Source organism: Mustelus asterias, chromosome 8 (genome assembly GCF_964213995.1).
Source record: "Mustelus asterias chromosome 8, sMusAst1.hap1.1, whole genome shotgun sequence".
Classification (NCBI taxonomy): domain Eukaryota; kingdom Metazoa; phylum Chordata; class Chondrichthyes; order Carcharhiniformes; family Triakidae; genus Mustelus; species Mustelus asterias.
Window position 1 is genome coordinate 74052317 of NC_135808.1, and position 26489 is coordinate 74078805.

The window sequence follows — 26489 nt, forward strand, 5'->3', positions numbered from 1 at the left end:
AGAATATTTTAAAAATTGCTGTATATTTAGTAAACTCGATGGTATAATTTGATTTTTGTCTTTTTTAACAGATCAATGCAAAAGCTAGAAGAATTGAACCTAGGAATGGATAATCTTAGCACTGAGGCACAATCTCCTAACCAACAGTGTAATGGAAACCAACTAAATGAACAAAATGGTTCTTCAGCCATTAACTTTTCAACACCACTTGAAGTTAATCAACAACATTCGGGATTGCCTGATGGCTCAAGCCAGTGTACAAGTACACCAAATAAACCAAGCACAGGGAATGCATCCCCCTATCCTGAGGGCTCCTCATTCTTTACCATGCAAAAGTAAGATATATATATTTCAACAGTATCAATATAGTACTAGAAATTGTGAAAAATGTTTCGTAGTCTTTGTTGCAAATCACTTTTTATAGATATTTATAATACAAAAATATTTGATATGCAGTGAAGCATTTCCATTTACAATATCCTCTGTAGACCAAATATTTTCTCCGTTTAATTAGCTATACACTGAGCCAACCCTTCTGAGGTGGTATATGCTGAAGAGCTCTGGCCCATTGCAAATCAGATCATGTTTTTTTTCTCCCAGTCACAAATGAGATGTTGACAAAACTAATACAATAGTAACATGATGGGATTAAATGTTTCCATGGTTCTGAAAAGGGAGTAATTACTAGTGAGTAGAGTTATAAATGCAATCTAAGCAATATGATTTAACATGTTGTCCCAGAATCTCAGAATTGTTATGGCGCAGAAGACCATTTGGCCCATTGTGTCTAAATGTCCCGGCATATTTGCTACTGCAAATACTTGACAATTACAGCTAATTGGTTCATGAGTTTGGATTTTCTTTTATGAACAGTACACTATCTTAAATGTTTTTTAAAAAAACTCCAATGTAATTAACTGTAGCTTTTAATTTTATTTTTATTTAGTGCAGATTCTTCTTCTTCAAAAGATCCTTTAATAGGTTCATCAGTCATAGAAAATGCTTCAGTTAGTGGAAATGGAACTAAGGATGAAGAGGTACACTTGTCACTTATTAAACTTTATTAATGTCAGAATTCACTGCTGTGTGCTACATATACTCAGCTAACAAAGATTCTCTTGGAAGCGGATTGTTTAATGGAGGTGTTTAATTGTTTGGTATTAATTCCATGTCTCCACCAATTTCCTACACACTAATAGCTCAGCATAGCTTTGAAAATTACGGTCAGCCTTCTGCCTGTCCTTTCTGGATTTAGATTTTCTCACTTTTTGTTTCTCTTTGGGTTCTGATTTCTGGCTCTGTCTTTTGTGTTCAATTGTCTGTAGATGTTCATTTCTCTCTAGCTATTTTTTCTTGTTCTTTCAGTTGGGAGGCTATAGATGTCATAATGTGGTTGGGAATAGAGGCATGGAATTATTTTTGATAATCCAGTCTCCTTCGAAGAGTCTGACACAGGGTTATCCAAACTTGATAAGTTAGCTCTGTTCTCTCTTCACAGATGCTGTCAGTGCTGGCTGAGATTTTCCAGCGTTTTCTGTTTTTGTCTTTTTTAGCTAAGAAATAATATATTCATTGCTGTGGTTTACTTTTTGTGAATATATTTTGTTCTTTCAGAGATTGTTCTTTAAGTACTTCAAATCTTTTATTTTTCACTTGCATTAGTTGCTTGAAAATTTGACTGCATTTTGTACAGGAACTGACCTAATTACATGTGTGTACACACGGACCAGGTGTCAGATTTTCTGTTGTATTTTATTTTTGGTTACCATTAATTGATGTTCATATTCAATGTTGTTGTGAGTGTTGGTGTTGCAATACATTCCTGGCATACTTACAGACTGTAGCCAAGGCAGCCAGCCAGGTGAGAGAAGCAGTAGCAAAAGCACAAAGAACAACAGATTGAGTTTGTGGTTTCTGGAGAGTATTATGGCCAGTTCAGATTGGAGGGCTATAAAGGTTTCTTCAAAAATCAAATATAATTTTAAAATATTTTAGTAGATTGTAACTTATAATGGCAGTAACTGTGGAGAAGCTGTGGTGATGGTGTTCAGCTGCCCCTGACAGTTCAACAGGGCGTTGCATAGCTTATTAACAAGATTGACGTGAGAAATCCTACTCAGAGTGCCACTATAGGCATGAGAGAGAATTGCTTCAGTTAACTGGGTATTTTTATAATGTAAAGCCCATTAAAAATATTTGCATAACAGTTTTCAACAGAATTTGACACAAGAACTTAAGTAGATTAATAACTTATACTAATGTCTTTCCTGCAATTAAATGTTTGAATCTCTCCAATCAGTACCTCAGCTATGCCTTCTGCCTCCATGCCTAGTTCCCCTTTTTGGCCCCTAATCAACCTCATTCCTCCTCTTTATCCCTTTACTATTTATATCCCTATAGAAGATGTTTAGATTGCCTTTTATGATGGTTGCCAAACCATTTACCTCTCATTTCCTTTTTACAGTTACCCTCTGAATATTTCTATATTTGACCTGGCTCATGCTTTTATTATCAACCTAACAACTATCTTTATCTGCTTCACTTTACTCTCTATCTTTATATTGTCATTCAGGGAGCACCAACTTCGGTTGCCCCTTGCTTTTTCCCTCATGGGAATGTACCGTAGCTGTACTCAAACCATCTTTTTAAAGGTAGCCCATTGTTCCATTATAGTTCCACCTGCCAATTTTTGATTCCAATGTCCTTGGGACAGATCGCTCTTACCATACTGAAACTGGGCCACAAATTAATTATTTTTACTTTAGATTACTCCTTGTTCTTTTCTGTAGCTTACCTAAGCCTCCTGATACTATGATTGTTGTTTTCTATATATTTCCCTCCTGACAATTGATCCTTCTGAAGTAGTATAAGCTGAACAACTCTAGACCATTGCAAATCAGATCATGTTTTTTTTTTTCTCCTAGTCACAGATATGAGATGTTGACAAAACTAGAACAATAGGAACATGATGTGATTAAATATTTTCATGGTTCTGAAAAGGGAATAATTACTAGCAAGTAGAGTTATAATCTGCAAACTAAGCAATATGATTTAACATGTTGTTCCAGAATCTCAGAATTTTCAGATCTTTCACCAGATCCTTCCTCGGTGGGTTGGAAATATGCTGGTCAAGAAAATTCTCCTGAAACTCTTTCCGAGTATGTAGCACAATTATAGTTCCCCATTATCATAATATAGTTTTTGCACCTGTCCGTAATTTCTCTGCAACTGTGCTCCTCTACATCCTTCTGACTAGTTGGTGACTGAAAGCATACACAGTAGTGTAATGGTATGACTATTGTTTCTTAAATCTAATCAAATAGATTCTGCCTATGATCCCTCCAGGGCATCCTCTCTCTCCAGTACTGTAATATTCTCCTTAATCAATGTTGCCACCCCTCTTTTTTTAAGGTGACTGGCAGTGAAATGAGGGGAAAACCTTTTTTATGCAGAGTAGATAGGATTGGAAATACCCTGTCTGAGAGTGCTCGAGGCAAGTTCAATTGTGGCTTTCAAAGGGGAATTTTATAAACCCATGAAGAAAAAAAATGCAGGTCTACGGGGAAGGTGGGGATGGTGGAATTAGTTTAAAAAATTGCTTTTTCAGACAGTAGGCAGCCAAATGGCCACCTGAAACAATTCCATGATTCTATCAAATTTCCACCCCTGCAACAGTACTGAATGGCCCTTATCAAAGTTACATGATATCCTGTATGGCAGACCATGGTTAGCTATCTCTCCTCAACGTTGTCTGCATCCTTTGACACAATCGACCACATCTTCCAACATTTCTCCTCCATCATCCAGCTAGATGTAACTGCCCTCATCTAGTTCCATCTTGTCTATCCAGTCATGGCGAACGAATTATGTGCAGTATCTTATTCATCATTATCTCCAGTGAGTTCATCTGAAAACACAATGTAAAATTTCACCTGTAAGCTGTTGGCACCGAACTCAATGTAACTGCCATTTCTCCAGATACCTCTGATTTGTCACACTGCTTGTCCAAAGTCCTCAGAATCACAGAATTGTTATGGTGTAGGAAGTGGCCATTTGGCCCTATGTGATTGCACTGGCTCTCCAGCAAGCATCATGATTTTATGCTGTTTTCTCATATTCCTGCACATTGCTTATTTTCAAGTCATCATCTAATGCCCTGTTGAATGCCTCAATTGAACCTGCCTCCACACTTCCTGGCAATGAATTCCAGACCCAAACCACTCATGATTTTTTTTCTCTCACATCACATTCATACTGTATGAACAGAAATGAATAGGGCGGCACGGTAGCACAGTGGTTAGCACTGCTGCTTCACAGCTCCAGGGTCCCGGGTTCGATTCCCGGCTCGGGACACTGTCTGTGTGGAGTTTGCACATTCTCCTCGTGTCTGCGTGGGTTTCCTCCGGGTGCTCCGGTTTCCTCCCACAGTCCAAAGATGTGCGGGTTAGGTTGATTGGCCAGGTTAAAAAAATTGCCCCTTAGAGTCCTGGGATGCGTAGGTTAGAGGGATTAGCGGGTAAAATATGTGGGGGTAGGGCCTGGGTGGGATTGTGGTCGGTGCAGACTCGATGGGCTGAATGGCCTCCTTCTGCACTGTAGGGTTTCTATGATTTCTATGAAATGTTCTCCAAATAAATATTGAGGAGATCAAAGCTATTGTCTAGGTCCCTGCCACAAACTCCATTCCCCACCTTCATCTCTCTTGACAACTGTAAGAGGCAGAACAGTTTAGGTTTCAATTGACCCCAAGCTGAGCTATTACCACATATCCATGATAGCATTAAGACTACCTTCGTCCAACTTCATAACTTTGGCTGACTTCACTCTGGCATCAGTTCATCAGCTAAAACAGCCATCAATCTCTTTTATTATTGTAGATTTAACTATTCGATGTTCTGCTGGCCTACCTCATTTTCTACTCGACTGAAAATTGATCCAAAACTCTATCATTAACCCATTGCTTTGCTGACTTATATTGGCTCCTGGTCCAGCATCACCTTCACTTTAAAAGCTCATTCAGAATTAAAATACTACAGATGTTAGAAATCGGAAAACAAAAACACATTGCTGGAAATACTCAGCAGGTCTGGCAGGATCAGTGGTGGGAGAAACATGATAACAGGTCAGATTGAAGAAGTTTTATTAGTAACTGGAAATGATAGATGTATCTAATTTTTTGCATATACAGAGGCAGGGAAGATAATTAAAGAGAAGGTCTGTAATAGTGACAAAGGTGAGATAAAGGACAAAGGAGATGATGGTGCAAGGCAAAAGGAGACAATAATGGGTCAAAAGCCAAAACATGAGTCTAAGAGATGTAAATGGGAAAAGTAGAATCAATAGCTGCCTTCCGAGAAAACAGGAGGACATGGGTCATGATCTGAAATTATTGAGCTCAGTGTTGAGTCCAGAAGGCTGTTACGTGTCTGATTGAAAGATGAGATGCTACTCCTCAAGCTGAAATAGACCTTTATTGGAACAGTAAAGGGAGGCTGATGTCAGATTAGCTGCACTTCTGGTGATTGACCCACCAACTCAACTTGCTGATGGGATTTTTAAGGGGTTCAACTATCTTGAGAAATAGAATTCTTCATGATCCTGAAAGTTCTATCTGAAATGATCATTCTGGCTATACAGTTGAGACATTTTACCAGCTGTGTTAGTTTTAGCTAGTTAAATTTGGACATGTTCTCAGGATATACTTGTTTCTTTCCAATCTACACCGACAGTCTCTGGACTTGTATAAATGGAATGCCCTTATAAAGGGAGCGAGTGGGCTTCACGTCACAGAAGCAAACACCGTATTTCTCCAGAAGTACGGTGGTGGTGTCCACAAACATTAGACATCTGATTTTTTCTTTACAGAACTTCTGTTTATGTTGCAAGTACAGAAGCATTTAACTATTGTGTTTTTTAACACGTTATAGGATGATGGAACTAGAAAGCAATTCATTGCCATTCATACCCTCGAAGACACTCAAGCTATAAGGGCAGTAGCATTTCATCCAAGCGGGACTCTCTATGCTGTTGGTTCAAATACCAAAACCTTAAGGGTTTGTGCTTACCCAGAGGTTATTGATCCAAGGTAATTTAAAAATATACAATTTGTGAAATTATTAAAAATGTAACTGTCGAAATAACAAACAGTTGCAATCCAACCTGATTTTTTTTGTCAAGTGTCTAATCAACTGCTGGCTATTCTGCTAGGGGGGCAGAAGCAAAGCATTCAGGTCTGCAGTACCCCAGAGCACTTTTGATTCATCATGCAGGTAAAGTATTAATTAATTAAATCCTAAAGATAAATTTGTCATTGGAATTCCTCCCAGTTGGCCTTAGGTAGCCCTGCCAATCTGAATTAGGAGCATAGTTCTGGGTATTTGGAAGTTTAATACTGATTTGTACTAGTAAACTGTGGTTTTAGCTTGAGTGGGGTTAGGACCCCGCAGCCCTTCAGTTTACAATGTGATGGGTTTAAGCCCATTCCAGAGTAACCACCTCATCTAGGTTTGTACTTCCCTGTAATACAAAATGGAATCCATTGTTGAGGATGAGACTAGATCTGTGGTTAAAGTCCAAGGTCACCTGATTATTTTCTGATTTTAACTCATTTCATTTTTCATTAAATTTGTTAATTTAACTGAAACACAGCCATACCAACCAGATATCCAGTGTTTGCATCAGGAACCCCTAGTTCAGATATAGCACAACTAGATGCAGACAACAATTTATTTTTGCTGAAGAGTATCCGTGTTGTACTTCGGGAAAAGTACCGAAGGAAAGTGGAGGATTTTCAAGGAATGTTTGTCTGGAGCTCTGCATGACAACGTTCCGATGAGACAGGGGGGTGTTGGTAGGGTACGGGAACCGTGGTGCACGAAGGTTGTGATGAACCTGGTAAATAAGAAAAGAGAGGCGTACAGAAGGTTCAGAGAGCTAGGAGGTGTTAAGGATTTAGAGGAGTATACGCGATGTAGGAAGGAGCTTAAGAAGGAAATTAGGAGAGCGAGAAGGGGTCATGAGAAGACCTTGGCGGGTAAGATTAAGGAGAATCCCAAGGCTTTCTACAAATATGTCAAGAGTAAAAGGATGAGATGTGAAGGCATAGGACCCTTAAAAGGTGAAGGGGGAAAAGTTTGTGCGGAACCGTTAGAAATGGCGGAGGTGCTTAATGAATACTTTACCTCGGTATTCACGGTGGAAAGGGATCTGGGTGGTTGTACTGCTGGATTGCGGAGGACAGAAAGGATCGAGCATGTGGACATAAAGAAAGAGGATGTGTTGGAACTATTGAATGGCATCAAGGTTGGTAAGTCGCCGGGACCGGATGGGATGTACCCCAGGTTACTGTGGGAGGCGAGGGAGGAGATTGCGGAGCCTTTGGCGATGATCTTTGCATCGTCGATGGAGACGGGAGAGGTTCCGGAGGATTGGAGGATTGCGGATGTGGTCCCTATATTCAAGAAAGGGAACAGGGACAGCCCGGGAAATTACCGACCGGTGAGTCTAACCTCAGTGGTTGGTAAGTTGATGGAGAGGATCCTGAGAGACAGGATTTATGATCATCTAGAGAAGTTTAGTATGATCAAAAGTAGTCAGCACGGCTTTGTCAGGGGCAGGTCGTGCCTTACGAGCCTGGTTGAGTTCTTTGAAAATGTGACCAAGCACATTGACGAAGGAAGAGCGGTGGATGTGGTCTATATGGACTTCAGCAAAGCGTTCGATAAGGTCCCCCATGCAAGACTTCTTGAGAAAGTGAGAGGGCATGGGATCCAAGGGGCTGTTGCCTTGTGGATCCAGAACTGGCTTGCCTGCAGAAGGCAGAGAGTGGCTGTGGAGGGGTCTTTCTCTGCATGGAGGTCAGTGACCAGTGGAGTGCCCCAGGGATCTGTTCTGGGACCCTTGCTGTTTGTCATTTTCATAAATGACCTGGATGAGGAAGTGGAGGGATGGGTTGGTAAGTTTGCTGACGACACCAAGGTAGGTGGTGTTGTGGATAGTTTGGAGGGATGTCAGAAGTTGCAGCGAGACATAGATAGAATGCAAGACTGGGCGGAGAAGTGGCAGATGGACTTCAACCCGGATAAGTGTGTAGTGATCCATTTTGGCAGATCCAATGGGATGAAGCAGCAGTATAAAATGAAGGGTACCATTCTTAGCAGTGTAGAGGATCAGAAGGACCTTGGGGTCCGGGTCCATAGGACTCTTAAATCGGCCTCGCAGGTGGAGGATGCGGTCAAGAAGGCGTATGGCGTACTAGCCTTCATTAATCGAGGGATTGAGTTTAGGAGTCGGGAGATAATGCTGCAGCTTTATAGGACCCTGGTTAGACCCCACTTGGAGTACTGCGCGCAGTTCTGGTCACCTCATTACAGGAAAGATGTTGAAGCCATTGAAAGGGTGCAGAGGAGATTTACAAGGATGTTGCCTGGATTGGGGGGCATGCCTTATGAGGATAGGTTGAGGGAGCTTGGTCTCTTCTCCCTGGAGAGACGAAGGATGAGAGGTGACCTGATAGAGGTTTACAAGATGTTGAGGGGTCTGGATAGGGTGGACTCTCAGAGGCTATTTCCAAGGGCTGAAATGGTTGCTACGAGAGGGCACAGGTTTAAGGTGCTGGGGGGTAGGTACAGGGGGGATGTCAGGGGTAAGTTTTTCACTCAGAGGGTGGTGGGTGAGTGGAATCGGCTGACGTCGGTGGTGGTGGAGGCAAACTCGTTGGGGTCTTTTAAGAGACTTCTGGATGAGTACATGGGATTTAATGGGATTGAGGGCTATAGATAGGCCTAGAGGTGGGGATGTGATCGGCGCAACTTGTGGGCCGAAGGGCCTGTTTGTGCTGTGGCTTTCTATGTTCTATGTTCTATGTTCTGTGATCTTAATGTTTTGCTGTGGCTACTGAATTCACCTCGGAACTTTGCATTCATAAGGCCAGTTTTCAGACCATTAGTTTGGGCTGAAATTGAACCCATATCCAGGAGATAATCTGAACACATAACCCATGCACTATTCAGTTCCTTTGTACCACCTTTTGGTAAAACTTGCTAGTATGGAGCTCCTTAAGTCTTGTCTGCCTCTCTACAAGGCTGCTCCAGTGATGAAGCATCCCAGAGCAAGGAAAAAGCTGGGACAATATTCAGAGTGACTGGAGCCTTGCTCCAGAGCCACTTCAGCACAAGAGAAGTTGGTTCCCCAGCAGTACTTTGTTTTAGAGTAAATGCAACTTTCTTCTGAATGCCTATCTAGTTCTTGGCTCAAGAGATTGGTTAGTTCCTGGAGTCCAGCAATTTCTGAGACATTTACAACTTCTCTTCGTAAGGTCATAAGAAATAAGAGCAGGAACAAAACATTTGGCTGATTGAGCCTGCTCCAGCATTAGATAATCACATGGCTGATGTGATTGTTTGACATGATGTGGAGATGCCGGTGTTGGACTGGGGTAAACACAGTAAGAAGTTTAACAACACCAGGTTAAAGTCCAACAGATTTATTTGGTAGCAAAAGCCAATTGAACAGAATTCCCACTCACCTGAAGAAGGGGCTTGCAGCTCCGAAAGCTTGTGTGGCTTTTGCTACCAAATAAACCTGTTGGACTTTAACCTGGTGTTGTTAAACTTCTTACTGTGATTGTTTGAGCCAGAATTCATCTGAAATGTTTTAAATGAGGAACACCATTATTCAGGTCTGTGATACAAAAGACCAACATAGTGTATCATTGTAGCATGGAAAAGCCATTTTAGATGCATTAATTTCTCAATCCTAACTTGCTTGTTGTTGGCTGACTTCATTGCAGAATGATATAGCATCTGCCTTCTAATTTACTGATGCGATAAAACTATAATTGATGTATTGTAAATGTGAAATACTCAGTATAAATAACTTGTTTATTTTGTGGGAAGGGCAGAATTGTGTTAGTATTTATCACTTGTTAAACATCATTGTAACTTTTTATTCCATCTTTCTCTTCTTTCCTCACCACCCCTCACAACCTTTCTTTAGTGCATACAGTTCACCTAATCAACCTGTAGTAAAGTTTAAAAGGAACAAGCACCACAAGGGATCAATCTACTGTGTGGCTTGGAGTCATTGTGGACAACTTTTGGCTACTGGATCAAATGATAAATATGTGAAAGTGCTACCATTTAGCGCAGAGACCTGCAATGCTACAGGTACATTGGTGTGCAGTTTTACGTGACTGAAATGGTTCCATATTACATTGGGTTGAAGATGCTCTTAACTGTGATTACAATGTCTTACTAATTAGGCATAACCTGATACAGAAAAGTTCATTGTCTGATAATTGTGTTGAATGTTAAGAACTAATGTTTTAATAGTATAACATGATGGTGTACAGATGTGTGGTACGAACCTGCAGCAACATATAGTATGAAAGTCATAATTTTGACTTTTAGTTCTCTCATTAAGCCATGCTATCTAACTACATGGACAATTGACTCGGAATTTTCTACCTGGTAGCATGCAAGCTATGCTTCAAGGAGGCTGTCTAAAGGAACATCGGTGGAAGACTTGGATCAGATTTAACGTAGACTATTGTCTTGGCAGGATAGACACAAATCTAGGCAAGCTTTGGACAAAAAGCTATGGAGATAAATTGCAAAAAAATATTGTAGCCTGTTGCTTTTTTTTTTATAGGTACCATGGATAATGAATGCTCCAGATGGAACATTGGGGGGAAAAAAGGGAATGATTTTTGACCTTTGCTCTAAGACCAACTCCATTCTAGTATTGCTTGTGAAAATTGACTCGTGGAAACCAAAGATACTTTGTGATGCTAGCCAAACGTCTGGCAGGTAACAGAAAAATATCCAAAAATGTTTATAAGGCTCCTGTGCAAGAAAGAAAATGTGCAATTGTATATTGCAGTGGTTTCCAAACTATTTTCCAATGTGATCGCATCAACGTGACCCCAGACGCAAGCAAAATCGAAACCACAAAGCAGCATTGTAATTCAGTATAAAATTAAGTTCACATATTATTGATCAACAGAAATTTTCATAGTTATATGATGTAGTATGAGCCATCTGGAGCATTCATAATCCATGGTACCTTTTTAAAAAAAAAGCAACGGGCTACAATCTTTTTTTGCAATTTATCTCTATAGCTTTTTGTCCAAAACTTGCCTAGATTTGGCTCTATCCTGCCAAGACAATAGTCTACATTAAATCTGATCCAAGTCTTCCACTGATGTTCCTTTAGGCAGCCGCCTTGAAGCATAGCTTGCATGCTACCAGGTAGAAAGGACTTTGTAAAGGTGTTATTTTATGTACTCGTAGGTTACAGCCAAGCTTTCCATATTTCCTGCTGGCAGAAGGGTCAAGCCCCTCTTCCCTCTTCCCAACAACTCTTTCCCCCGCTTACTTGCTCACCAGCCCCTCTTCCCTTCCCCTATTTTGGCCTAGCTGTTGGTGCCTGAGGTAAGAAGACTGTGCAAAGGCATATGCGAAAAGAAACACAGTAAAGTTTGAAACTATCCCAGCTCAGTTGCTCCTGGTTTTTCTCAGTCAGTCGCTGAGTTATTCCTGCCTGCCTGTCGCTACCTGTGCCTAGTCAGTACATAAACATCAAGCTCCAACTCACCGCCAAAATTGATAAAAGGGCACTCTGAGAGCACTGTCCACCATACTGTTTGACGGCATCAATCTGGTGGGTCCAGGGCTATCCCACCGGAGCCTCCAGACTGAGCAGTCTCCTTTCCACAGTCACTGTTATTACCTTGGAGGAGGGGGAGCTCTGATCCCCAAATGTGACCTTCAGACTCACAGTTCAGCAACCCCTTTCATAACCTCAGGACATCCCAAACACTTTCAGCCATGATTGTTATGTAGTAGCCAATTTGCATATAACAAGGTCTTACAAACAGTAATGAGATAAAGTTTAAGTTTATTTATTGGTGTCACAAGTAGGCTTACATTAACACTGCAACGAAGTTACTGTGAAAATCCCTGAGTCACCACACTCCAGCACCTGTTTGGGTACACTGAGGGAGAATTTTAGCATGGCCAATGCACCTAACCAGCACGTCTTTTGGACTGTGGGAGAAAACCGGCGCACCAGGAGGAAACCCACACAGGCATGGGGAGAATGTGCTGTCTCTGCACAGACAGTGACCCAAGCTGGGAAGCGGACCCAGGTCCCTGGCTCTGTCAGGCAGCAATGCTAACCACTGTGCCACCATGCCCCACCAGTGGGGTAGCATAGCGGTTAGCACTGCTGCCTCACAGCGCCAGGAACCTGGGTGATTGTCTGGAGTTCTGCATGGGTTTCCTGCCACAGTCCAAAGTTGTGCAGGGTAGATTGATTGGCCATGCTAAATTGTCCCTTGGTGTCCCAAGATGTGTAGGTTAGGCAGATTAGTGGTGTAATTACGGGGGTAGGGTCTGGGTAAGATTCTCTATCTACACCATATGACTGTAGCAGTTTAAGAAGAGAACTCACCACCACCTTCTCGAGGACAGTTGAGGATGGACAATAAATGCTGGCCTAGGCAACGACACCCACAACCCATGAACAAATATTTTAAAAAGGTTCCCACTTATTCTCCACAGACATTCGGGCTAATCAAGGAGTACTAGAAATAGCTGGTGCAAAGAGGAAATTAGTGCACGACATCAAATAGAGAAAGATACAATTACACTATTTTATAATTCATCATTGGAGGTGACAGTAAGCCAAGACAATTATTGGAAGTGATGGATAGAAAACATAGAAGGAAGTAGAGAAGAAAATGGATGAGGATATAGTGCACTGGATGTAATTGAATTATGTTGAATGTGTAAGGACAGCATAGGGCAGACAGAGGTGGAGATCCAAGCCAGTCAACCTTCTGAGAAGAATGACATCAATAAATGGAAAGACGACACCTTTGACATCCCTGAGTACTGTCCTGAAGTTGATCTAAATCAAGTGCTCAATCAGCAGCAAGAATGCTGACACTAAACTAAAGACTGACACCATATGGTCTCAAACATGAAGGGCAGAATTCTCCCAAAAACATTCTAAGTGTCGAATTTGTGTGAAAACTGGAGTAATTCACGCTGTTTTTTTCAGTGGGAGTTCAGACAAGAATCTCGCACACTCTGTGCACTACAGAGGCCACCAGCGTGAATATCATTAAATTTTAAGGGGTGGGGCCTATTCCCACTGGAGAGGCTGAAATCAGCGTGATGAGTGGGCCATTGTGCATGCGCTGATCTGTCAGTGCTGAGATCGGCGCATGTGCAGTGGCCCCGCATTGACAACCTCCCTCTTTGCTGGCCAGCTCGATTGGTAGCCAGCTCCACAACCCCCGCAAGCTGGCCCTCCACCCCCCTCCTGGCCTGCCCCAATCTCTCCAGCCCCATCCCCTTGGCACTGCCCAATGGGCAGTGGCAAGGTGCCTGCCCCCCCCCCCGGGCATTGGCACTTTTCCCCTTGGTCAGTGTCAAGGGGCAAAGGCTGGCTCTGCCAGGGTGCCCATCCCAGGGGACACTACCTCTCTGCCGCCTGACCCCCTGGGGGGCCCCAATTGCTTCACTCTAGGGGGGTCGGGCCGCTAATTCCCCGAAAATGGGAAGCTAGTGTAATCCCTGCTGGAGTGAGACACTCTGGCGGGATGGAAGAAACTAGATGTCTCTGGGCCCACTAATCTAATTTCCCTACAATTTTTAAATGAGCTTAGAAGGCCCAGGCAAATTTTTATTTCAAAAACAATATAGTTTGAGGAAGGCAGCCTTTCTGGCTGACAGGATGGTTCATGATAGTGTGCAATGGGTGAGCAAGATTTGGAAACCAGTTTGAAGGAATCCACCCAAATCATAGTGATTAATCTTCCAAATGGAAGGAAATTTTATCGAAATCAGTGTGCATTTTTCTTACATGAACATTCAGTGCCTTTATCTCACCCATATGAGACAATGAAGATAGGCATGCTCTAGACTTTGCAGATGTTAGTTAAAACTTAATGGCGAGATCTCAATTGGATTTTTTTTGCAAGATATTTGATTGAATTCCAAAACAGGGTATGGAAAATGCATGTATATTTTTGAGTCTTGCCAAAGCAGAAAGAGGTGGAAAGTGTGATCATATGTGCATAGTTTAATATTTCTGTATATATTCCGTGTAGGTAAGGGTAAGCTGAGCGTGTGTTTGTCTGGGGTTAATCAGAGGAGTAGCTGTTGGAGTCAGAATGTTTGTAAAAATTGATTTGTAGCTGTTGCATTTCAAAGGAGTCTCAAAGATGTCAAAGAACATTTGCATTTTACAGGAGATTCACAAGTAAGCAGGGACAGGTGTTTTAAATTTTATTGACCTGAAATAGAGAGAAAATAGGAACACGAAAGGTTTTGATATTTGGGAGTCTGCATTTTCAAAGGGCTATTTAAAGACAATTGAGAACTAAGATGAAAGGGTTTTCAGCTGTATTTAGTTGCTGTGGAGGGATGTCCCACTGCAAGCCGACTCCTGTGTTTTGGAGTGTGCTGAAAAGCTGTGAAAGTATTTTAATTGAAGAAGGTAACTCCGTTTTGGGCCAGGAGAATATTTATCTTGAGTTTATTTTTTTAAATGTCCCTTTGGGAAAAACCATATCAGCATGGTTTTGTTCTGGGAGGTCGTGGATTGAGCTTCTGTTTAAAGTGAAAGCAATTTCTTGGTTTGGGTAGTATTTCCTGGATTTTATGATTTAAGAATCTCGCAAGGGCTGTTGCCAAAAAGATAGTTCTGTTGTCCACCTTGGATAAAGCAATTTTTGGGTTATTTTGTAATTTGTTTCTAATTGTGGATCTTCTATCTTATGTTTAAGTTTTAATTTTCTGTTTTTTCTTTTTATTAAACATTTTACTTATTCAAGTTTGAGAAGTTATCACTGGAGTCCTGTTCAGTTGCTTTCTTGCCTCATTTCGACAATAGAGGAACAAAATTACAATTAGCTGAGGCGGATTTCAATCTGAGATCTGGCTTGCTGGCATTAACATCTGCTGTGCTTGTATCAAAAACAAGATGCAAGGCAGATTGCTCTTGTTTGTCTATACAGTCATGTAAATCATGTTGGACACCTACCAGGACGTATCCAAGGCTAGAAATATCAGCAGGCCTAGCACTATTTGTGGAGAGGGAAATGTATGAAATGTCATAGACCTGAAATTTCTCCTGGCCCAAAACGGAGTTACTTTCTTCAATTAATTGTTTCTCTCTCCACCGATACTGCTGGACCTACATTTACTGTTTATATACAAGATTTCCAGCATTTTGCTTTTGCAAATCCAAGAACCTGTTACACTTTGTTTACAAGGTAGGTAATGAGGAAGTTATGCCATCTCTTGGAATCAGTCCTTCAAAAACTGCTCTCGTAGTAGCAAGAAACTCACTAAAGCCCTGAATGTTCACACTTCAGACTTGTTTAAATCTACAATGGGACATCATCAATGGGACATCATCAGACTAGTAATCCTATAGAATCTCTTGAATTTTAGGGAATCAATGATGTGGAAAAATTGTACACTCCATTCAACTGCTGGTTTCCTAGTTAATCTGAGCGTGGGGTTGGAATAAGCATTGTCACATTGAGATCATACAACATGTCATTGAACATGTCATTAAGGTTTCTTCGATTTTGGGGAGAAATTATTCCATGTGCTAAGTGGGAGAGAATTTATCAAAAATGCTTTGTTCAATACTAGTGTTTTCCAAAATCTGCAGTTCATTTCATTTAATTCATTTGTGTTTTAAGTTTTGGTTTGTGGTAGGGAATTTTAAAGTCTTAAATTAATTAAATATGTTATAAAATTGTTACTTTTGGGTACATTAGAGAGGATAGAGATCTGAAAATGTTTACTTGTTTAGCAAAATCCAAAATTGTTAGAAGGGCAGAGCAAACTTTTCATTATTCCTATGAGGATATTTGGAAAATTAAGTGGATGTAGAAGCTTGGACATTTGTAACGATTCTTTTTTTTTCAATGCTTCTCCTTGATCATAGTAATTCACCTTCAGCTTGATAAATGATGCCACATATTTATTGCAATGCCAATGCAGTTGTCTAAATATAAATAGGAAGGGGACTTGTAATGGAATTGGAAATTTGTAGCCACCTTTCCTCCCTGCAAAATACAACAACCAAAAATAACTTTACTTCTGCTGGTTTAATCATTTTGTGGAAACTAGATAATGCAACATATTTGAATGAAATACTTTTGTTGCTAACTGGGAGGTTATTCTAACCATAAATACTAGTAGTATTTCTGCATTTGATAAAAATATACTAACCCGTATATGCATTGAAAATGTACTGAATGACATCCACACATTGCAAAATGTTCTCATGATTAATGACATTTACTTGTCTGAGAAGTTAAGAATAACTTGCCAAAGCAATAAATCACATTATGATGGTTGGTTGCAAGAAGGATAAAAATCTAAATCGGTCGTGTTTTTTTACAGGTCCTGATTTGGAGTTCAGCATGCATGATGGTACAATCCGGGATCTTGCTTTCATGGAGGGCCCAGAAAGTGGCGGAGCGATCTTAATCAGCGCTGGAGCTGGAGATTGTAATATTTACACTACAGACTGTCAACGAGGCCAGGGATTACATGCACTCAGTGGACATACTGGTATGAAATTGATTTAAAAACCTCAAACTTGATGATGCCTTCATAACTAGAAACAATGGATGTATGGAATATACTGTATTGTTATGGAAAAAGTGGCATGTTTTTTGTAAGTAGATGAAGCATGAATCGATTATGGATTGTCCATAATGTTGCTATTTAGTAGGATCTTGACTGATCCTCAACCTCAACTTCTTCCTGCCCAATCCCCATATCCCTCGATTCTTCTGGATCCAAAACTCTTATCTATCTCGGTTTTGAATATACTTAACAACTGAACATCCACCATCCTTTAAGGTTGAGAATTCCAAAGATTCATAACCCGCTGAATGAAGAAATTTGACTCAACCTAGCCTTGGATAGTTTTAAACGATCTTGAGATTATGTTCCTTAGTTATAGACTCTCCAGCTGGGGAAACAACATCTGCCCTAATAAACACCTTCAGAATGCTGAATGTTTCAATGAGATCACCTAATTTTTCTAAACTCCAGAGAATAGAGGGTCATTCTACTCGATCTCTCATCAAAGGATAACCATCCCATCTCAGGAATAAATCTTGTAACATATACCTCCCTATGTTCCCAATGTGTCCTTGATAGGTTATGGTCACAGTGTGTTGAAGTTTTTTTTTGCTAGAAGAAGACATGGCGTAATTTCAGTTTACACAATTAATGAGCCGTAGACTTCAGATTAGGACAGGCCCTATTTGGACAGGAGGATGGATAAATTAACGAACCCACCCAGAGTATCTTTCCCAAGTATTCAATATTCAAAGTGATTTTAAAAAACGTTATGCATTTTTTTAAAAATAGACTTGCCATCTATCATATGACATTTGTAAGTTTCACTATATCAGAGCAGTACGCTTTTTATGAACTTTAGGAAGTCCTGGCAGTTTTATTTTTAAGACGTGGCGAACTTGTAATAAAATGGCTAATGGACTGTAGTCTCCATTGTACCATTTGGCTTGTCAACATTCAGTTATAGGCCATTCTACTTCATCATATCTCTATATTGTGGGGTTTTTTTTTGGGTTTTCCTGACTGCAAGACCAGTATGTGGGATATCGTTCACATGTTAATTGGATATTGTTGGTTACATTTTGACAAAACCTAGGATACTGTTTTCAGAAAACTAGTTTAAGCGGCAGAGATTAGATAGCTCAGCTAGACCCTCCTTTCTCTTAAATTGATAATTTCCTATGGTTCCTTACTGCATAAGTGATGTCTGAATAATAAAGAAAATAGAATATCTGCCTTGTACTGTCTTCATCATTGGTTGGATTATAGTTGCTCATGATTCACCCTTGTTTAGGTCACTGCTTATGAACAAAGAACAATACAGCACAGGAACAGGCCCTTCGGCCCTCCAAGCCCGCGCCGCTCCCCGGTCCAGGATTGAATCCTGAATCCAGGATCCCCGCCCAATTTTCCAGCCTATCTACATCCTAATATCCTATCCACCGAGCTGTCCCTCACAGCTACGATGCTTTGTTCATCACAACCTATTCACTCACCCCCACCCCCCCATTCCAGACCATGTGATCTCCAGGGAGAGGCGAAAACCCAGAGTGAAAACCCCAGGGCCAATATGGGGAAAGAAAAATCTGGGAAATTCCTCTTCGACCCCCTGTGGCGATCGAAACGAGTCCAGGAGATCACACTGGCCCTGATCAGAAAATGCTTCCCAACCCGATTCATTTCCACTTCTGCTTTACGAACACCATCTGAATTCCCTGCCCCCGAGACAGGTTCCCAACTATCCGCAGTCTTGCTCTGTACTGGCACCAGCAAGATGATCATAGAATGAAGCCTTGAAACGAGAAACAAAGAACAATTCGCCCGCGCCGCTCCCTGGTCCAAACTAGACCACTCTTTTGTATCCCTCCATTCCCACTCCGTTCATATAGCTGTCTAGATAAGTCTTAAACGTTCCCAGTGTGTCCGCCTCCACCACCTTGCCCGGCAACACATTCCAGGCCCCCACGACCCTCTGTGTAAAATATGTCCTTCTGATATCTGTGTTAAACCTCCCCCCCTTCACCTTGAACCTATGACCCCTCGTGAACGTCACCACCGACCCGGGGAAAAGCTTCCCACCGTTCACCCTATCTATGCCTTTCATAATTTTATACACCTCTATTAAGTCTCCCCTCATCCTCCGTCTTTCCAAGGAGAACAACCCCAGTTTCCCCAATCTCTCCTCATAACCAAGCCCCTCCATACCAGGCAACATCCTGGTAAACCTCCTCTGTACTCTCTCCAAAGCCTCCACGTCCTTCTGGTAGTGTGGCGACCAGAACTGGACGCAGTATTCCAAATGCGGCCGAACCAACGTTCTATACATCTGCAACATCAGACCCCAACTTTTATACTCTATGCCCCGTCCTATAAAGGCAAGCATGCCATATGTCTTCTTCACCACCTTCTCCACCTGTGACGTCACCTTCAAAGATCTGAGGACTTGCACACCCAGGTCCCTCTGCGTCTCTACACCCTTTATGGTTCTTCCATTTATCGTGTAGCTCCTCCCTACATTATTCCCACCAAAATGCATCACTTCGCATTTATCAGGATTGAACTCCATCTGCCATTTCTTTGCCCAAATTTCCAGCCTATCTATATCCTTCTGTAGCCTCTGACAATGTTCCTCACTATCTGCAAGTCCTGCCAGTTTTGTGTCGTCCGCAAACTTACTGATCACCCCAGTTACTCCTTCTTCCAGAACATTTATATAAATCACAAACAGCAGAGGTCCCAATACAGAGCCCTGCGGAACACCACTAGTCACAGGCCTCCAGCCGGAAAAAGACCCTTCCACTACCACCCTCTGTCTTCTATGACCAAGCCAGTTCTCCACCCTCTAGCCACCTCCCCCTTTATCCCATGAGATCCAACCTTTTTCACTAGCCTACCATGAGGGACTTTGTCAAACGCTTTACTAAAGTCCATATAGACAACATCCACGGCCCTTCCTTCGTCAACCATTCTGGTCACTTCTTCAAAAAACACCACCAGGTTAGTGAGGCATGACCTCCCTCTCACAAAACCATGCTGACTATCGTTAATGAGTTTATTCCTTTCTAAATGCGCATACATCCTATCTCTAAGAATCTTCTCCAACAACTTCCCCACCACGGACGTCAAGCTCACCGGCCTATAATTACCCGGGTTATCCTTCCTACCCTTCTTAAATAAGGGTTCTGGAGTAAAGTCCAACTTAGCATACTGTTGCTAGAAGAAAAATAATTTGATTATTACACAGGCATATGCTGAGGGGGTAGTGGCATTCAGGCAGAAAAATGTAATTGGGGCAAAGAAAACAGCTTTTTTTCAGTTTTCAAGAACTGAAAAGTTAATGTTACTGGCTAAGTGGTCTGTCTGCATCATTTCCAGCTCTGGTTAGCCAAATATACAAAGGGATGAACCAAACATATTCCTCCAATCTTTGATGATGTCTGAGGCTGAAGTGTGTTTTATTTCTTTAAGAAATAAATGAACATTTCCTTTATAATCAAGCTTAAGATGAGGTGTAATGCCTTTCCTCATCAGCTTTGATCTTGCATGTCTCTCTTGTGGGGACCATGAATTGGATTCAATTTGATTTTGGAGCAAGCAAGGAGATAAGTTCAGGCTTGCCCGGTCCACTTGATGCAGTGGCTTTGTAACTTTAAGAATGGAGTAAAACATTTTTAAAAAATGTTCTTGATAATTGGCTACAATGACGTGGAGAATTTTGGACATTGGTGTTATTTTGGTATTTCAGGTCATATTCTAGCACTGTATACTTGGGGAGGATGGATGATTGCATCCGGCTCACAAGACAAGACTGTAAGATTCTGGGATCTGAGAGTACCAAGCTGTGTTCGTGTTGTTGGGACAGCATTTCATGGATCAGGTAGGTGTAGATCATCTTTTGGTGAATAATTTTCACATTGAATATCATTTGCACTGCTTTCAGCTGAAAAGCCAATCTGGTGCTCACATAACACCACGTTAGTGCTGCACCTCCTTTAGAATTGTACCCTTTAGTTTATATTGCCCTCTAAATCTTCCTACCACAAGATAGCACTTTGCACTTTTCTGTGTTAAATTTAATCATACGAGAGCCAATTAAACTTTCGGTCTTGGTAGTATGTACCACTGTTGGATCATTGTATGACTTTCATTACACAGGTAGTGCTGTTGCTTCTGTGGCTGTAGATCCAAGTGGACGACTCCTAGCCACAGGTCAGGAGGATTCTAGCTGCATGCTTTATGATATCCGAGGAGGGAGAGTGGTACAAATTTACCAACCACACGGTAGTGACGTACGTTCAGTGCGGTTCTCTCCAGGAGCTTACTACCTTCTTACAGGATCTTATGACACTACTGTGAAAGTAACCGACTTACGAGGTAAACTAAGTTGAGACTATTTTATAATGGTATGTTGCTTTTCATCTTAAACTGTTGGAAACATTGTGAAGTTTTCAAAATTTATATTCACCTCTATTTTATCACTCACAGCTCTTCCCTCAGGTTAGTGAGTTCTACTTTGGGGAGTGAAGTTGCTTGGCAGATGACAGCAAACACCCAGCACTTCAGCTTAATGTCATTCTTGGATGTGTGAGCTAGCAAATGTTAACAAACTTATTGACTGTAGGGCCATCACAGACAAGCTGAGCCTTCGTGTTTGTTCAGCATTCATATTTATGTATTCAAATGCAAGTAACTAACAAGGATCAGGAATTAACTGACTCTACTTGGAATATCCTCGCCGTGATTGGCACTGGCTAACATAGGCTAGGAACTGACAATAGCACCATTCTGGATCGTGTGGTTCATTTGTCAGTCTGGTGCCCCTTGGGAGTCCAGATATTCACTTTCATGCATTTCTTCTAGGTTAAAATTATTTTAATTTACTTTCAGGATATTCTCCTATATTGATTACATGTACTTACAAACATACATGAATTATGAAATTTAGGAGTATGTAACATTTTATTAAACTTGAATGAGGAACTATAAACTTCCGGAATAGATTTGGTCATCAGTCAGCATTTTACACTTATTTACAAGTTCATCTTAATTTGATGCAATTAAATGTTAACACATTTTCTACAGTCGCAGATGTTTGTAACCTTTAATTTTCTGCCCATAGGAGATCTAATAAAACCACTTCCTACAACAGTAGTATCTAAGCACAAGGACAAAGTTATACAGTGTAGATGGCACACTGAGGATCTTTCTTTCTTATCTTCATCTGCTGACAGGACGGTAACCCTCTGGACTTACAACAGCAGTTGACTAATTGATGCCAATGCAGACAAAGCACAATTGTAATTGTAATCCAAGAGTTGAAATTTATTGGCATCACTGTGTATGTAATTGACCAGTAGAACGTATGAGACAGCAAAGGTCAACGTGTTGCTGTTAAGCTAAGTGGAACTGCTGTCTGTGTTTGTATTATTATGCTGTGCTTGGGTCTTCCACATGTGATCATGCTGTCACTGCGCTCTGTCGCCAAATGTACATGATGACTGAATCAAGTGAGGCAAACATTCATTTAGTATTTATGGCATTCCTTATTCATTGTGCCAGTATCTAATGTAGAAAGCTGGCTGAGTATTATAGATCAAATTATTGGTTGTGTATGTTGATTTTCCAATAAGTCAAAGCAAATATTCATTAAATCAAACAAAACAGGATTTGTTCTGATGTAGGAAGTATTAAAGCTAGCCATTTGATAACACAAGATGGTGATGCGCATCTGGTCAGATGCAGAACATTTCAGACATGGATGCTTTGCTTTTATACTTCCTGTAGCATGGCTTTTCACTGTGTGCATGGGTAATATTAGTACAGTGTTTACAAAAAGGCCCGTGAAATCTAATAAATGCTTGTGTTCTTGCACTTACAAAGTTTTAAATAACTTGTGAATTGTTATTATTTCTGTTTGTATATGTAATACTTTATTTTCTATTGTACAGTTTAGTTTAATATAAATTCTGAAATATTGGGTTCATTAATATTTAACTTGCATATTTGTGTTTTGGTTACAAGGAACCAGAGGATATATCCTATGCACCACATTTAGTAGGTTTTTTTCTAACCCTTGTAATGATTGAAAATGTAATGAGAATTATGAAGTGTGATTGTGCGGTGTTTTCTCAATAAAAACATTTATTTAATGAAGAACGTAAAATAAATTTGTTTCATACCAAGATTGGAAGCCAATGGCCGTTTCAATTTGTCAGTTCATCAACTGTGGTATTGTTCACAGACAATTATACACTTTCTTTCTTGAAACTGTTTTTGTTTCCTATCCAAATTCTTTGTCCTTCACATTTTCTCTGTGTAGTGCTCATTCACTTGTCATATGTATCTCTCCCTCCCACTCTTTTTGGCAAGTCTCTGCTTCACACAGACTCCTCACTGTGTGCCCCTCACACATTCATTTGCCGATTAATTTTTTTAAACAAAAGTGAAAGCTCTGACTGCACGTCATAGAGCTGGATTTTTTGGAACTTAATCTGTACCTCCTGATTCCTGTTCTGGAATCATGAATTGAGGCCAGGGCACAGTCATTTTCTAGTAGATTGAAAATGTGTATTCAGTGTGAGTCATCTCAAGACAAAGAAAATGCCTTAAAAAGGATGGAATTATGAAACTAAAGTGCAAATTTGCGTGCAGTAGATACTTCTACCTTTCCTGACAATCTCAGACTGAATTGCGCTATTCGCAGGCGTTAGCCAGCATTCAATTGAGTTCTGGATTGAGCTTTCAACCTTGCGTTTTTCCATCTCGAGACTTGCAACTCTAACATGCTCCATCTTTACCAATGGAAATCCTTTAAGTGAATAAAAGCAAATTACTGCCAATACTGGAATCTGAAACCAAAAGAGAAAATGCTGGAAGATCTCCTTTTTCCTCTACTGTGAATTCCCATCTACAGTTGTCGACAGGGCCCTCAACAGCGTGCAGTCCATCTCCCGCGCCATGACTCTCACCCCTTCCCCTCCCACCCTGAACAAGGATAGAGACCCCCTTGTTCTCAAATTTCATCCTGCCAGTCTCCGCATGCAAAGCATAATCCTTCACCATTTTCACCAACTCCAGTGTGATGCCACCACCAAGCACATCTTCCCTTCATTTCCTTTGTCAGCATTCTGCAGACCGTTCCCTCTGAGATCACCTAATCCACTCCTCCACGATACCCAAGACCTCTCCCGTTACTCATGGCACCTTCCCATGCAATCGCAGAAGGTGTAACACCTGTCCCTTTACCTCTTCTATGCTTACCATCCAAGGTCCAAAACATTCCAGGTTAAGCAGCGTTTCACTTGCACCTCTTTCAATTTGGTGTATTGCATTCGCTGCTCCCAATGTCTCTATATCGGAGAAACCAAGCGTAGACTGGGAGATCGCTTTGCGCACAGACCGAAGATGCTCAGCAATCAGGACCCTGACCTTCTTGCTGCTTATCATTTCAACACATGATCCTGCTCCCATGCCCACATGGCTGCCCTTGGCCTGCTGCAATGTTCCAGTGAAGTTCAACGCAAACTGGAGGAACAGCATCTCATCTTCCGGCTAGGCACTTTACAGTCTTCCAGTCTCAACATCGAATTCAACAACTTCAGGTGATTTACTCTACCCCACCTCGGCCCCCTTTTCATTCTATATTTTTTTTACCGTTCTCCACCTTTTATTTTATTGTCTTTCAATTTTCTTTTCTCCCTACTTCATCCCCCTTCCCTTTTCTCCCCCCGCTTCCCTTTTTCTACATTTTACCTCTGCCCCATCTCCCCACCTCCCCACCTCCCCACCTTTCTTTCCCCCCCCCCCCCCCCCCCCCGCAATCATCTGTCACCGCTTACAACTTCTCTGCCATTTGGCTATTCACACCCTTTATTCTCTCTGTGGACAGCTATTAGTTTTTTCCCCTGATTTCTATGGCTATGACTCATCTTTCATTCCCTCTCCCTGCAGTATAAATATCTCCTCTCTATACCTTTTAGCTTTGACAAAAGGTCATCTGGACTTGAAACATCAGCTCTTTTCTTTCCTTATAGATGCTGCCAGATCTGCTGAGATTTTCCAGCATTTTCTCTTTTGAAATTTTTTACATCCTTGATTTGTCTAAACTCAATTACACTAATGCTCATTTTGATGACCTTTCATCTGCCATCCTCCTATCCTTGTTGACAGACAGTTTACCCAAAAAATTAAATTCAAGAAGTTATCCTTACCTTTTGTGGTGAACCATCGTTGGTTCCCACCAGGTAGTACTGAGCCAGGGTCTGGCCAGTACTATGAGTCTGTATATATGTTGCTGTTGGGGTTAGGGTTGGGTTGTTCTACTTGTTACTGTTGGGGTTAGGGTTGGGCTGTTCTACCTGTATTATAGTTATTATGGTACATTATGGAGAGTATAAAGGTCACTGCTCTGTCTGGGACCCCTCAGTCTGGGATCGTGTACTATATATGGTAGCTCTATTGTAATAGTTAATAAAAGCCTTTATTTCCTCGAGCATCTCTAGCCTCGTGAGTTATATCGCACATCACCTTTAAATCCTTTTGTGGCTTCGTCCCCTACTCTATTCCTTAATCCCTTTCTGAATGTTGTATTCCTTTAACTTCTGTGTGGATGCAATAAGTTAATATCAACAGCTCATTCAACATGCTAGCATTAAAGGTTGTAACCTATGACTCTGCAGCAACTTCTATCCAGAATGGCAATAATACATTGCAAAGTGTGATATTTGTTTGGCTCATGCAGTGTTCTGAAAAAACAAGAGGTGTTTGCAAAATTTGGGATACCAGTCATCCTAACACAATTTGCAGTGTATTCCAAGATAGAGGGATTTAAACAAATGTCATCAACATCACCGTCCCTCCAGTGCCAAGGCTGAGAATGCTGTCAAAACATAATAAATTTCAAGGAGTCAAGAGTTTCAAGCTCCTATGAGATTGATGTAACACTCTGAATGAAAGTGCAAAAACCCTGATTTATGGGACGTGGGACGATAACTACTGTCTCTATTCGATTGAGGAAGACGTTCGTCTGCTTGTGCGCATGGAGATACTATGACGCCTATTTGTGTTGCAATGTAGATTAAGTTCCCTCGCCTGTGTGCAAGATGCACGAGTGGTGGGTTCTAGAAATCCCAGGTATCTTTTGAGTTATCCACTGTTTCCAAAGCAAGTAACAATGCAAAGACGTCCGGGTGTTGTAAGTCAAATGCAATTGGATAATTTCAAATCTGGTACACGTAGCATCAGAGTTCATATTGATTGAAGGATGTTTTGATTTTTATTGTCAATGTTTGTGATTGTTCTGTTTTAGTTACGTTTAAATTTCTTTGTGGGGGGGGGGGGCGTTGAGCTCTGAAACGGTACGTTTTTCTTTTGAAGGGAAAGCTCAGTGACTACACCTATTTAAACAGCTATTAACAAACCTTCTGTTTTGTGAACTTCACTTTTAAATATTCCTAAACACACTGTCTCTTCACCAAGTTGTTGGTCACATTCATGTCTTTTCTGTGACTTTTTTCTTCACTCACAGTTGGGCAGGGCCACATTGGGCCAAAAACACAAAGTGCTGGAAAATCTCAGCAGGTCTGATAGCGTCTGTGGGGAGTGAACAGAGACAACGTTGGGAGGCTGGATGACCTTTCGAAGGGTCTATTCTCTGAGACCTGCTGAGATTTTACAGCATTTCTTGTTTTTGTTTCAGATTCTGGTAGTCGCGGTAATTTGCTTTTATCTTACGGCCTCATTGGGACCTTTATGTTGATGCTACAGTGTGCAAGTTGTTATGTGGAGTGAAAGTGTCGCTAAAACACACTTGGAGTCAGGTTCCTCACTGCTTTGCGCAAGGATGGAAGGATGACAGCAGTGCGACTG

General features: G+C 41.2%; 1 protein-coding gene across 3 annotated transcripts in view; it reads left to right on the forward strand.

Annotated features, from left to right (window-relative positions):
- The window catches only part of wdr47a (WD repeat domain 47a), a 59223-nt gene extending 36413 nt beyond the window's left edge, over positions 1-22810 (forward strand). For all 3 annotated transcript variants that reach the window (XM_078218190.1, XM_078218189.1, XM_078218191.1), the window contains exons 8-15: positions 72-335; positions 947-1037; positions 5928-6085; positions 9997-10166; positions 16434-16604; positions 20368-20499; positions 20778-20996; positions 21742-22810. In XM_078218190.1, the coding sequence (XP_078074316.1) occupies positions 72-335; positions 947-1037; positions 5928-6085; positions 9997-10166; positions 16434-16604; positions 20368-20499; positions 20778-20996; positions 21742-21887 (1351 nt within the window). In that variant the 3' untranslated portion in view covers positions 21888-22810. The remainder of the gene's footprint in view (positions 1-71; positions 336-946; positions 1038-5927; positions 6086-9996; positions 10167-16433; positions 16605-20367; positions 20500-20777; positions 20997-21741) is intronic.
- Positions 22811-26489: the final 3679 nt, after the last annotated feature.